The 15,165-nt window shown below is 37.2% G+C and overlaps 1 protein-coding gene across 8 annotated transcripts in view; it reads right to left on the bottom strand.

The window, feature by feature from the left end:
• The window catches only part of HERC1 (HECT and RLD domain containing E3 ubiquitin protein ligase family member 1), a 191,209-nt gene that overhangs the window by 107,926 nt on the left and 68,118 nt on the right, over window positions 1-15,165 (bottom strand). For 7 of the 8 annotated variants that reach the window (XM_039219818.1, XM_039219859.1, XM_039219846.1 and 4 more), the window contains exons 13-18: window positions 13,928-14,053; window positions 12,592-12,813; window positions 9,534-9,686; window positions 9,275-9,407; window positions 7,142-7,333; window positions 1,064-1,285 (exon numbers count right to left, since the gene is read on the bottom strand). In XM_039219818.1, coding sequence (XP_039075749.1) covers window positions 1,064-1,285; window positions 7,142-7,333; window positions 9,275-9,407; window positions 9,534-9,686; window positions 12,592-12,813; window positions 13,928-14,053 — 1,048 coding nt within the window. The remainder of the gene's footprint in view (window positions 1-1,063; window positions 1,286-7,141; window positions 7,334-9,274; window positions 9,408-9,533; window positions 9,687-12,591; window positions 12,814-13,927; window positions 14,054-15,165) is intronic. The other variant, XM_039219868.1, reaches the window with a different exon arrangement.

Below are 15,165 nucleotides of genomic sequence, written 5' to 3'. Positions count from 1 at the left end.
ACATTTGTGACTATTAAAGAACTAAACACTTGAAAAACCATAATTTTACTTTTCTTGGTATAACTGTATCTTAAATACCAGTCTAGAATCCTCAGCCACAGCCAGAATCACTGTGTAGCTCATAAATAAAATGATGAATATATATTCTATTTGGAAAAGGAAGAAAATCTTAAACAGCTCTTCTCACTCCCACTCCCCAAACCTCCAAAACCCAAGGCAGAATATGTGATGTTTGTCTTGGCTTCTATCTTTTGTTTTCCCTCTTGACTGAGATTCTCTTAGATTGAGATTTCTCTTAGACTTTCCATCTTGGACACTGTTTTGAGTCTCTTTCTCTCATCAGAAGAATAATGAATTATAAGTCAATGAGACCACCTAGGCTACCTAATCAACTCTTTCTTTTATGGATCAAAGTCAGAGGCCCAGAGAGATTAAAGTACAAATCCTAAATAAAACAACTAGATCATCTGTTCAGGAACTGGAGAGATCATCATGTTCTGACAGCCTGAGAGCCAGCCTACCAGCAAAGTAGACAAATGGGAGATGAGGCAGGAAAGAGAAACCCCAAAAGCACCATAAATGGGGAGGAAAAAATAAGGAATTACACAAGGTAGCTAGCATCAGCATCAAAGTAGACAGGTTGCAATGGTGGGTGGAAGGGATTGCCACTCATATTTGGGAGGTTATTTGAAAACTGAGTCATGGTAACTTTACAGAGTTTTACATTCTATGAAATACTTTCATAACCTCCAACCCGCAGAACACAGTAATCAAGCATTTTCCCATTTTCATGAATTAAATGACTGCCCAAAAAGAGCAATAAGTAATGACAGGGTGGAACCAGACCTACATTGTCTTAGTTTGGAGGCTCTTTTCATTATACAATACTGCAGGATTTAACTTTTTCTGAAGACTACAAATTGCAGATCTCAGAATCCCCACCCAGCTAATGTTTCACTTGTTTGCTATTAGTTCTCTATTCAGCAAACGCACAAAAAGAGAAAGCTCCACTGGAGGTACAAATACAAATAAGTATTTTAAACATTATAGAGAAATATATTACCTAACTGAGGGGTGTCCATTTCTACACCATCACTAAAAAGTGGAGTTTTCATCCAATATGCGGTGTCCTGTTCCTCTGGAGACACAGGGGAGCCCTGAAGCATACCACCAAGACACCGTCCAATAAGGAGAGCAATCGTTCTTTCCAGATCCACAAGCCACACCCAGGACTGAGCTGGCTGAGGTAACGGCATGCCGGCAGGATCAATCACTTCTGGCCCTCCTGAAGACAAAATCATTAGTAATTGTGTCTTATTTGGTATTCAAGAGTCTCAATCTTTCTCATTTCTATTGCATTGCAATAAGATATTGAAGCAAATTAATTTTACATTGAAAATATAAATCATAACACTTTCTGTATATATTCTCTTTACTAGGCTAATTTAAAATATAGTCAAATAAGTTTGCCATCAAATAAAAATTTCCTTTGTAAAGTTACTAATTTTAAGATAAATGATATTAAAACAGTAAGAAATTATCCAAAGGGATTGTTTTCCTACTTTTCATTATCCAGATCAAATTTCACCGTAACAGTGAGTACCTGAGGCAGCTCATCCCTCCAAAATCAATACAAGAGTTGATCCAGTAAAATGACATTATTGTTTAATTTGTTTTTTGTTTTGAGAGAGAGAGGGCATGCATGCACACAAACAAGGAAAGGGCACAGGGAGAAGAAGGGAGAGGCTGTTACGTTTTTAAGGCCCAAATTCAGAACTGTCTCATACTTAAATCCAGACTCATGCTTTCTTACTGTCATCTGTTTTTAAAAACTCTTCACTTAAGGGGGAAAGGGAGAGAGGCAAACCATGAGAGACTCTTGAATGCTGACAAAAACTGAGAACTGATGGATATAGGGGGGAGGGGGGATGGGCACGGAGGAGGGCACTCGTGGGGTTGAGCACTGGGTGTTATGTGGAAACTAATTTGACAATAAACTATTTGTAAAAAAAAAAAAAACAAAAAACAAAAAACAAAAAACTCTTCACTTAGAAAAGAAAAACTACACTTGGCCATGAAGACAAGAACAGATGTCAATGAAATCATTAAAGAAAAACAAAGATCAACAAGTCCAAAAGCTCATTATTTGAAAAGATTGATAAAATGGACAAACCCATAATAAAATTAATCCAGAAAAAAAGATGGCATTAAATAAAAACTAGACATAAAAAAGAGGATGTAACCACAGACACACTAGAGATTTTTAAAAAACCATTAATGAGTGGGGCACCTGTGTGGCTTTGTCACTCAAGTGTCTGACTCAGCTTCGGCTCAGGTCAGGATCTTACAAGTTTGTGAGTTCGAGCCCTGTATCACGTTTTGCATGAACAGTGTGGAGCCTGCTTGGGATTCTGTCCCCCTCTTTTTGCCCTCCACCTCTTGCTATCTCTCTCTCAAAATAAATTAAAAAAATAAAAACTTAAAAAAACATTAATGAGTGTTATGAACAATTTTATGCCAATAAATTTGAAACACAATGAAATTATATTTTCTGGAAAACTATCAACTTCCAATTTCAGAAGAAACAAAAAGCTAGGTGAGAACAATAACCACAAAGGAAAGAAAATTAATAGCCAAAGTTTATTTATATATCAGGGTCAGACAGACTTTATAAATAAAGTCTTCTAAAGTTTCAAAAAGAGAGAATCTCTACTTTACGTAAATCACCTCAGAGAAAAGGGAAAAAAGGGAAGATGCCAAACTGATATGAGATTAGTATAAATGTGGTAGTAAAAATGACACAAAGATAACATAAAAATGGGAAATTACAGAAAAACATCAGTTGTGAGAACACAGATGCAGAAATCGAAAATAAAATGACACCTGATTCACCTAATAGAAATAGATGAATCTTAACAAGTTCTAAGATGCTTTAGGAAAACAAGAGTAAAGCCGGAAGAGTTCCATATAAAGCCTAACAAACATCGTGCTACAGTCGTAACCTTGGCACTTGACTTCATCTAAATCTAGCTGTTACAGAACCATACAATGCTAAAGTAAGACAGGCCCTCAGTGTCATCTTGTCCAATCCCCCATCCTTCCAGAAGAAACCAAGGCTTAAGAAATTATAAGCAACTCAATAGCTTCCCAGGGGAGTTCTACCAGACATTTAAAACGGAATTAATACCAATTCTTCTCAAGCTATTCCAAAAAATAGAAATTGAAGGAAAACTTCCAGACTCATTGTATGAAGCCAGCATCACTCTGATTCCCAAGCCAGACAGAGATCCAGCAAAAAAAGAGAACTACAGGCCAATATCCTTAATGAATACGGACGCAAAAATCCTCAACAAGATACTTGCAAATCAAATCCAACAGCACATAAAAAGAATTATCCACCAAGATCAAGTAGGATTCATTCCTGGGTTACAGAGCTGGTTCATCATTCGCAAATCAATCAATGTGATACATCACATCAACAAAAGAAAAGATAAAAACCATATGATCCTGTCAATAGATTCAGAAAAAGCATTTGACAAAATACAACATCCCTTCTTAATAAAGACTCTAGAGAAAGTCGGGATAGAAAGAACTTATTTAAACATCATAAAAGCCATCTACGAGAAGCCCTCAGCTAACATCATTCTCAACGAGAAAAAACTAAGAGCTTTCCCCCTGAGATCAGGAACACGACAGGGATGTCCACCCTCACGACTGTTGTTTAACATAGTGCTGGAAGTCCTAGCATCAGCCATTAGACAACAAAAGGAATTCAAAGGCATCAAAATCGGCAAAGAAGAAGTCAAACTCTCACTTTTCGCAGATGACATGATACTCTACGTAGAAAACCCAAAGGACTCCACCAGAAGCCTACTAGAACTGATCCAAGAATTCAGCCAAGTTGCACGGTACAAAATCAACATACAGAAATCAGTTGCATTTTTATACACCAACAATGAAGCAACAGAAAGAGAAATCCAGAAACTGATCCCATTCACAACTGCACAAAAAACTATAAAATACCTAGGAATAAACCTAAAAAAAGATATAAGAGATCTATATGATGAAAACTATAGAAAACTTATGAAGGAAATTGAAGAAGACACAAAGAAATGGAAAAACATTCCATGCTCATGGATTGGAAGAATAAATATAGATAAAATGTCATTACTACCCAAAGCAATCTACACATTCAATGCAATCCCAATCAAAATTGCACCCGCATACTTCTCAAAACTAGAAAAAACTATCCTAAAATTTGTATGGAACCACAAAAGACCCTGAATAGCCAAAGTAATACTAAAGAATAAAACCAAAACGGGAGGTATCACCATCCCAGACTTTAGCCTCTACTACAAAGCTGTCATCATCAAGACAGTATGGTATTGGCACAAAAACAGACACACGGACCAATGGAACAGAATTGAGAACTCAGAAGTGGACCAAAAAGTGTACATCCAAATAATCTTTGACAAAGCAGGAAAGAGTATTCAATGGAAAAAAGACTCTTTAACAGATGGTGCTGGGAGAACTGGACAGCAACATGCAGAAGAATGAAACTAGATCATTTTCTCACACCATACACAAAAATAAACTCAAAATGGATACAGGACCTGAACATGAGACAGGAAACCATCAAAACCCTAGAGGAGAAAGCAGGAAACAACTTCCTTGACCTCCACCACAGCAACTTCTTACTTGACACATACCCAAAAGCAAAAGAATCAAGAGCAAAAATAAACGATTGGGACCTCATCAAGATTAAAAGCTTCTGCACTGCAAAGGAAACAATCCTTAAAACGAATAGGCAACCAATGGAATGGGAAAAGATAGTTGCAAATGACATATCAGATAAAGGGTTAATATCCAAAATCTACAAGGAACTCACCAAACTCCACACCCGAAAACAAACAACCCAGTGAAGAAATGGGCAGAAGATATGAACAGACACTTCTCCAAAGAGGACATCCAGATGGCCAACAGACACATGAAACGATGCTCAGCATCCCTCCTCATCAGGGAAATACAAATCAAAACCACACTGAGATACCACCTCATGCCAGTCAGAGTGGCTAAAATGAGCAAATCAGAGAACTCTAGATTGCTGGCGAGGATGTGGAGAAATGGGCACCCTCCTACACTGTTGGTGGGAATGTAAACTGGTGCAGCCCCTCTGGAAAACAGTGTGGAGGTTCCTCAAAAAGTTAACAATAGAAGTCCCCAATGACCCAGCAATAGCACTGCTAGGAATTTACCCAAAGGATACAGGAGGGCTGATGCATAGGAGCACATGTACCCCAATGTTCATAGCAGCACTCTCAACAATAGCCAAAACATAGAAAGAGCCTAAGTGTCCATCAACGGACGAATGGATCAAGAAGATGGGGTTTATCTATATGATGGAATACTACATGGCAATGAGAAAGAATGAAATCTGGCCATGTGTAGCAACATAGATGGACCTTGAGGGTGTTATGCTGAGCGAAATAAGTCAGGCAGGGAAGGACAAATACCATATGTTTGCACGTAAAGGAGGATTAGGAGGAACTTAACGGAGGACCATGGGGGAGAAGAAGGGGGGAAATGGTGGGGGAAAGGGAGAGAGGCAAACCATGAGAGACTCTTGAATGCTGAGAACTGAGGACTGATGGGTGTAGGGGGGGAGGGAGGAGATGGGCATGGAGGAGGGCACTTGTGGGGATAAGCACTGGGTGTTATATGGAAAAGAACTTGACAATAAACTATTTGTAAAAAAAAATAATAAATAAATAAATGAAATTATAAGCAACTTGCCCAAGATCATATAGCCAAGTCACCAGCCTTATGCCTTAGTTCAGGATTCTTTCTAATAAAACATATGGCCTCACACATGAAAGATTTTTTTTTTTAATTTTTTTAATGTTTTATTTATTTCTAGGAGAGAGAGAGAAAGACAGCGTGAGCAGGGGAGGGTCAGAGAGAGAGGGAGCCACAGACTCTGAAACAGGCACCAGGCTCTGAGCTGGCAGTCAGCACAGAGCCCGACGCGGGGCTCGAACCCACGAACCGCGAGATCATGACCTAAGCAAAAGTCGGACGCTTAACCGACTAAGCCACCCAGGTGCCCCTCACACATGAAAGATTTTTAAGACTTCAGTAATCAAGCTCCTTTGAAAGCCTTATGATGGACTTCAACAGAAAAACACATGGTACTTTAAGCTATATCCAATTGAATAAAATCATCAACATTTTATATATTAGAGTTAATTAAAGTGCCATGCCTAAAATCAGAATGTATATATATATATATATATGTGTGTATATATATATATACACATATATATATATTTATGTGTTTATATATATATACACACATATATATATATATATCTTGATATATTCTATCAAGTATCTTAAAAAGCCCACACATATAAAGACAGATTCCCATTTTTTACATTCAGTGTATCTAGATATCCAACCAAAATACAAAATATTTTACTGTCAAATAGAGATTTAAAACTAAAGATTCTCTTCATTTCAGAAATAAAACTTTCTAATCAAATCAATCCATTGATTATAAAATGTGTCATGCTGCTGGCTTAATTATGAAAGAATGCTTTCTTTATCATTTGATGTAAGATGCATCCAATTTCAGGGGCGCCTGGGTGGCTCAGTTGGTTAAGCGTCCTACTTCGGCTCAGGTCATGATCTCACGGTTCATGGGTTCGAACCCCGCATCGGGCTCTGTGCTGACAGCTAGCTCAGAACCTGGAGCCTGTTTCAGATTCTGTACCTCCCTCTCTCTGACCCTCCCCTGCTCACGCTGTCTCTCTCAGAAATAAATAAAAACATTCAATAAAAAAAAAAAAGATGTATCCTAATTTCAACCATGTCAAAATTTGAAAAAAATGTGTCTGAGAATCAGTGAAATATACTATTCAAACCTGATGACCATACAAAGACCCTATTTATGACACTGTTACATACGAACACCTTTCTTAAATTTTCCCATTTCAGCTGTCCTTAGACTACGAGTTCTTAGGCCATAACCTTACCTTTTGATTACATAAAACACCCAGTGTCAGATCTGATTTACCTGACGCACACAAGAGAAACAACTTTTCTCAAAAGCATTATTTGTTGCTTTACTCTCCAAACTTACCATGAAGAGGCCATTGTAACTCTTGGTCTTCTAAAAGAGCGGCAGCTGGCAGGAGTCTATTAAGGCAATCAAGAGGTGGCAACAAGTCGAGAAGGTAACTCAAAAGAGGCCGTGCCACCGACACAGGGAGTAACAGTAGGGAGTTAACAATCTGGCAGAGCATACTCCCTGCAGCTGACACGTATATCACATCTATGAAGGGTAAGAAATTCAAAATGGATCAATTGTTTCGAACAAACTTTGAAAAGGAAAAACCTAAGAATTACTATTTTAGCCTAAAACTAGAGTACACTGATTCAATAACTCTTTGTTAAACATCTATATGGCACGGATGTGACATTAGTAATTACTCACTTTCAGAAAGTACCACTAACAGAAACTTCGTGGGAAAACATATATATCCTTGTGCCAACACATTCAAAGGATTACAGCTACTTCCCTTAAAATGCATGATCAATTTCTCATTCACAAATTTATTCTCATTTTCAGATTTGTTCAAGAAATATTTAGGGGCGCCTGGGTGGCTTAGTCGGTTAAGCGTCCGACTTTCGCTTAGGTCATGATCTCGCGGTTCGTGGGTTCGAGCCCCGCGTCGGGCTCTGTGCTGACAGCCAGCTCAGAGCCTGGAGCCTGTTTCAGTCTATGACTCCCTCTCTCTCTGACCCTCCCCTGCTCACGCTGTCTCTCTCTCTCTCTCTCCTAGAAATAAAAAAAAAAAAAAAAAAAAAAATAAATATTTATTGAGTATAACATACAAGGCACTGCTCTAGGTGAAAGGGAGTCAGCCATTAACAAAGATACTTATATTCTATGTGTTTTATTATTTTATTTATTTCATTTTTTTGAGAGAGAGCGAGCTTGCGCACAGGTAGGGGAGGGGCAGAGGGAGCGAGACAGAATTTTTGGCAGGCTCCATGCTCAGTGCGGACCCAATGCGGGGCTCAATCCCACAGTGCTGGTATCAGATCTGAGCCAAAATCAGGAATTGGAGATGCTCAACCAACTGAGCCACCCAAGTGCCCCTCTATTTCTTAAATTTACTTTGAAAAATAATTAAAATCACTTCAAAACATCTTTTTATCTGTATTGGTTTTAAATTAATTTTATTTCAACATTTCACTGTATATTGGGGCAGGGTGGATCATCAGAGATGAGGTCTGTTTGAACAGATCAAATTTTAATACCCATGGAACAATAAAGTGGCCGTTTCTAGAAAGCAATGGTTTTAGTTTCTTTCTTTCTTTTTTCAGTTGGGGAACTTCAGAGATAAGGTGGTTTGGGAGAGACATACTGAATTTTAGTTGCCTTTGAGACAACCAAGAAGGGACACCCAGTAGTAGGTAACTAGAAAAGTGTGAAAAAGGAGTTCTCAGCCAGATGCAGATATGGGAAATCAACATATGATCAAAGAAAATGGGGCCAGATAAGATCATTCAGGGAGAAAAGAAGGTTGAAGGAAAAATTCAGAGGGTCTTAAACATTAAAGAGCATGTCCAAAAAGAGGAGCTTATAGGAACCAACTAGAAAAAGTGATCAGTGTGATAGGAGTAAAAAGAGGATTGCGACTACACAGAAACCAAGAAAAAAGAAAGCACTGCAAGGGGGAAAGTGGAACACTTGGCAAATGCTGAAGAATGGTAAAGAAAAAGCAAATAAAACTTCACTTTATGCCATTTAAAATTAATTTTTTTTAGTATGTATCATCCAGTATCTTTAAATTAGGGCTCTTCTGGGGGTGTCTAGATGGCCCAGTTGGTTAAGTGTCTGACTCTTGATTTCGGTTCACATCATGATCTCACAGTTCTGAGATCAAGCCCCAAATCAGGATCCACGTTGGGCATGGAGCCTGCTTAAGATTTTCTCTCTCCCTTTCCTTCTTCCCCTCCCCAGCTTGCTCTCACACATTCTTACTCACATGCACTCTTTCTCAAAAAGTTTTAAAAATTTTGAAAAAAATTAAGGCACTCCAGATTAATCATATCAATCACTATTAACCATCACCCAACAAAAGCAAAGGGAGAGTCAAGATCATTCCTATTCCACTCAGAGGTTTCTGGGTCCCTTAAGGCTTTGGAAAGGCTAAGAAGTCTTGCTTTACAACCGATTAAAAGTCAAATCCAGTACCAAACACACCTCTTAATTTTTCTCCAACGCTGCCATTCCAAGGACTTTCTTTGAGCAAATTTGCAGATCGTGAATAAATATCTGTGGCATGAGGCAGCAAGAGCTGAAGGTGTTTATGAAGCAATGCCACACTGCTTGAGTTCTGGGGGAAAAAAGTTCCTAAATTACTACTATAAAAGATTCAAGGTACAGAAATATCACAGTTTACCCAAATATCTGAGTTTCAAGGTCCCTGAGAGATCACCATAAAAGGCAAAGAATCACATACCTCACTAATGTTATTGATATGGCAAAATGCCAGCAGTTGTTTCTGCAGTGAACACAGGAGTTCATGAAGATGAGCAGGCTGACTGTTTTCCGAAGATGATGTTCCAAGTAGAAATTTGTCACTATTCTTTTCTAGCTCTCCAAATGCTTGATCCTAAAATGATACATAAAAGAAGATTAAATCCAAAGTACTTAAAAATAAAAATAATGTCTTACCATAAATGATTGACTTAAGAAGCCACTCTCCTTTCTCCCGTTATCAATCTTTAAATCTTTGCTCTGTTGTTCTCAGCTCTTAGACAGCAAGATTTGTCAAGCAATTTCAATTTGTTTTACCATCTAAAAAAAGTAATGCACGTTTCACCACAAAAACATTAAAAATAGAGAAAACCATACAATAGCCACAGACAACATATTTCAACATTTTAATGCTGTTGCTTTCCATACCTTCTGTAAAAGTTTTGTTTTCATATGCTATATGAAAAGACACAAATGAAAACTTGAACTCAATTCTTCAAAATTAAATTAGTTTATAATTATAAAAGAAATAAGTGATGTCAACTACATTTAAAAAATAGGCAGAAAAAAATGGACTAAACAGACATAACCACTAAATATAGTGTGTGATCCTGGATTGGGGAAGGGGTTGCTATAAAGCACATTATTGAGGCAAATATACAAATCTGAATATGGACTGTATATTAGATAATAGTTCTGTATCACTGTTAAATTTTCTAAATCCAGTAATTGTTCTGTTGTATGTAAAAGAATACCCTTCCTAAGAAATACATGCTTAAGTGCTTAGGAATAGCCAGTAGGACATTTATAACTTACTCTCAAACTATTTAGAAAATAGATAGATATAATATAAATAGATACATACATACATATATACATAGATAATGGATGGATGGATGGTGCTAATTTGGCTGAAGGGCAGAAGGAATTCTTTTTCTTTTTTTTGTTTTGTTTTTCTTACAAATAGTTTATTGTCAAGTTGGTTTCCATATAACACCCAGTGCTTATCCCCACAAGTGCCCTCCTCCATGCACATCTCCCCCCTCGCCCCCCGCCACGCCCATCAGTCCTCGATTTGTTCTCAGTATTCAAGAGTCTTTCATGGTTTGCCTCTCTCCCTCTTCCCCACTATTTCCCCTTTTTCTCCCCCTTGGTCCTCCGTTAAGTTCCTCCTAATCCTCCTATACGTGCAAACATATGATATTTGTCCTTCTCTTCCTGACTTATTTCGCTCAGCATAACACCCTCAAGGTCCATCCATGTTGCTTCACATGGCCAGATTTCATTTTTTCTCATTGCCATGTAGTATTCCATCGTATAGATAAACCACATCAGAAGGAATTCTTTGATTCTTAAAAGTCTTATGTAAGTTTTAAATTATTTCAAGTTAAAAACATTTTTAAAAAAACTGTTCTTTTAGGGGTGCCTGGGTGGCTCAACTGGTTAAGCATACAACTTTGGCTCAGGTAATGATCTTGAAATCCATGGGTTCGAGCCCCATACCTGGCTCTGTGTTGATAGTTCAGAATCTGGAACCTGCTTCAGATTCTATGTCTCTCCCTCCCCCCCACCACCTCTCCCCTGCTCACACTCTGTCTCCCTCTCTCTCTCAAAAATAAATAAATATTTAAAAATAAATAAATTAATAATAATAATAAAACTGTCCTTGTAAAAAAAAATCTAGAAAATACCAAAACTGTATTTTTAAAAGGTTAAAATTACCATTTAGCCAGCACCTAAAGAAAAATCTATTAATATTTTTTAGTGTATTTCTTTCCTAATTTTTGTTACTTTTTCATTTTTTCGTAATACTGAATACTCTATTTTTAGTCTCTTTTCCAACAGATTCACAAATATTTTCTGTTTCAGAAGCCATGGTTATATAAATTTTAGGAGTCACAATATCTCCTTGAGCATGTATACCATAATTTACCTAGCCATTTTAGATATTTGTTTCCAATTTTTATTTCTCACAATAATGTGATGAACATCTTTACGCATGAGGTATGGTCTATGTTTACAATATTCAAGACAGAGTCTGAGAACATTTTAAGGCCCTTGCTATATAAGCACCATTACAAGCTGCCAAATAAGCACTGCTATTGACTGAATGTTTGTGTTCTCTAAAAATTCATACCATGAAACCCAATCCTCAATGTGGTGATATTTGGAAATGGAGCCGTTGGAAAGGGATTAGTGCCCTTATGAAAAAGACTCCAGAGAGCGCCGTTGAGTGAGGACACAGTAAGAAGATGGCTGTCTATGAACCAAGAACCTGGTCCCATCAAATATGCCAGCACCTTGATCTTGGACTTCCCACCTTTTTAACAGTGAGAAATAAATGTGTTGTTTAAAAGCCATCCTGTCTATGGTATTGTTATAGCAGTTCAAACAGACTAAGACAAGCACCATCATTTTAAAATCTTGAGAACATGACAAATTTGGTTTAAATCACTTCAGAAAGAAACAATAATTTATGATTGTAGCTTAAAAGCACTTAATATTCTATTTCTATGTAACATACATCTACCCCAGCCCTAATGAAATCAGAAAAGCACTACCTAATTTTTTTTCACTTGTTAATTTTATTTTTAATTGTAGTAAAATACATATAATATCAAAGGTATCATCTTAAATATTTCTGAATGTGCAGTTCAGGAGTGTCCAGTGTGTTCACAACATTGTGGCATGTGCCATTTTTAATTATATAAATGCAAGAGTAGATCTTCCTTTGTAAAAAGAACAGATAAGGGGCTCCTGGGTGTCTCAGTTGGTTAAGCATCTAACTCTTGATTTCAGCTCAGGTCATGATCTCACAGTTCTTGAGTTTGAAAGAGAGAGAGAGACAGACAGAGAGAGAGAGAGAGTCCAAAGTAGGCTCCATGCACCGTCAACTCCCTTTAGGGGAGTGAAGTCTAGAGTTTTATTTATATGTCAAAATACCTTAACCTGAAGCCATCCCTAACCCCTCCAAAAACAACAACAACAAACAACCCTCCCACCCCCGTTATCTTTTACTACAAAGAAAAAGAGCAACTTACTGTATAAAATCCTAAATTTCTTAAGAGAGTCTTCATCAAAATTTCAGCCAGATGAGTGTCTGGATGGCAGCTCTGAGTGGCATAAGGTTGATCTGACAGGTTTCCATAGCCAGTACACACAGAAGAGAGGTCAGCAGCATCAGAGGGTGAGCTATAGCCAAGTAAGGAAGCTACGTGGGTATGATCTTGTAAACTTGTCAAAATGATATCCAGTTGCATTCTCTAAACAAAAATATTTTCATCCATGAAATAGGTATAATAGTTTAAAATGCACTTAAAAAGAAAAAAAATCCCATTTAATACCCTGGTATCTTAGGAAGCATGTATTTAAAAGAAAAGCTATCCTGGGCACCTGGGTGGCTCAGTCAGTTAAGCATCCAACTCTTGATTTCAGCTCAGTTCATGATCTCACAGTTCGTGAGATCAGGCCCCATGGCAGGCGCTGCTCTGGCAGCATGGACTGTGCTTGGGATCCATTCTCTCTCTCTCTCCCTCTCTCTCTCTCTTCGCCCCTTCCCTGATCACCCTCTTTCTCTCAAAAATAAAATAAAACTTAAAAAAACTTAAAAGAAAAGCCATCCCATTAATACCATTTGGAAAAATGTAACTTATAATTCCTTCCTTTACCAAAATACCCAAACTCTAAGCAAAAGAATATTCTCTGCATAATGATTTTAGTTAGCACTGTAAGAGTAGGAAATATTACCAGATAAATTATACGACACATTCTTCTATAGAATTATCAATGTTAACTACTCAGTCTAATATTTCAAATAAATCACTTGAAATCTAAACTAATAAGAAATACTCACTGGAGGCAACTGTAGATATTATATTGCCAGTAAGTACCACTTTTTCCCTAAAATCTATAACTCTACAATTGATTGTTCTGCTTGGTTGAGCAAAATGTACTTATATTAATGTACATAAAATATTAAAAATGGAAAGAATAAGCATATTTATACCCTCAAATACATTTTCACAGTCATCTTTTACTTTTTATATAAGTAATTTCACATAACATTCTGGGCATGGAACCAACAGTAGCACATGACCTTGATTTCAACTCAATACACTATAAAGTACAATGTCTGTGGTTTGACAATATAACAAATTATTAAATTTTAATAACTAGCCCCAAATCATTTAATACATTATCATTTGCTGCACCTTTTTAGAATTCTGGAAACTCTTCAGAAGAAAACATTAAATACTAGGCTTTACTAGATTCATCAAGAGTTATTCCATAAACACATGGCAACTGATTGGCTTTATATCCCTCTGTTTTTGTGTGTATGATATTACTGGTTTACTCAGATACAGTGTAAAGGCTCACCTGTCCTTTAGATAAGCTTTCCCATCTATCAGGTCCTTGGGGCAAAAGAGAATGAAGCAATTCCATTCGTTCTCGTAATGGAGGTAACAGCATGGTTGCTCCCACTGACAGAGTTTCAATTACCACCTAATATCAAAAAAGAAAAGTGTATTTATTGGCCTAGCCCTTATCTTTTTAACAGAAATACATGAAAAATACACTGACTATTAGGGTCACAGAAGTTTGAAGAAGGTAAATTACAGAAGTCTAAAGAAAGTGACATGAAAAAAGAAAGCATGCAAGTCCTTTAGAGGTCTTTAAGTAAACTAGAACACATATTTTGAATTTGCCACGAATAGCTAATCATTATCCAACAAATAATTAGTACTGACTCTCTAGTTCGGAACGTGGTAAGGCTCTTTGCAAAGTGTTATAGATGCAGGAATGAGTAAGACAGACAAAAGCCTTGCTTTCATAAGCATACAGTCTAATGGGAAAGAGATCCTGAGCAAGTAATTTTAAGTGTGAAAGGAGGTCACACAGGGAGGGTATAAACTTGAAACACACACAGACACACACACACGTAATTAACATAGCCTATGGGCTCATGGAAGGTCTCCCTGAGAATTGGGCCAAACCTAAATAGGTTAAGAATTTTTTAAATTTTTTTAAATGTTTGTTTATTTTTGAGAGAGAGTAGAATAGCTAACGAGTAGCTACATTATCTTAGGCCTCATAATTTCTCTGGGCTATAGCTTATCAGTAAAATGAGGGTACTGGACCAGAAAAAAAATAAACACTTGAAGATTGAGAGCACTTATAAATTTAAAATACAAAAGAAGAAATTTAAAGAACCTCAATAGGAGAGTTAGTATATAAAATTGAATTTCTTATAAAGCAGATGGGGGGAAAATGGAAAACAGGAAAGAAAACACAAGAAAAATTATGAGGACTTGTCCAGGATGATGTCTAGTAACCTAATAATAAGGAGTTCCAGAGAGAGAGAAAACAATGAAGAGGAAATCAATATACTATATGTTTCAAGATAATTTCTTTTTTTTTTTTTAATACTTTTATTTATTTCTAGGAGAGAGAGAGAGAGACAGCGTGAGCAGGGGAGGGCCAGAGAGAGAGGGAGACACAGACTCTGAAATAGGCTCCAGGCTCTGAGCTGGCAGTCAGCACAGAGCCCGACGCGGGGCCCGAACCCACGAACCGTGAGATCATGACCTAAGCAAAAGTCGGACACTAAACTGACT

Source organism: Hyaena hyaena, unplaced genomic scaffold (genome assembly GCF_003009895.1).
Source record: "Hyaena hyaena isolate Hyena2069 unplaced genomic scaffold, ASM300989v1 scaffold_15, whole genome shotgun sequence".
Taxonomy (NCBI): Eukaryota; Metazoa; Chordata; class Mammalia; order Carnivora; family Hyaenidae; genus Hyaena; species Hyaena hyaena.
Note: the sequence above shows the minus strand (reverse complement) of the source record. Positions and strands in the feature narration are given on the sequence as shown.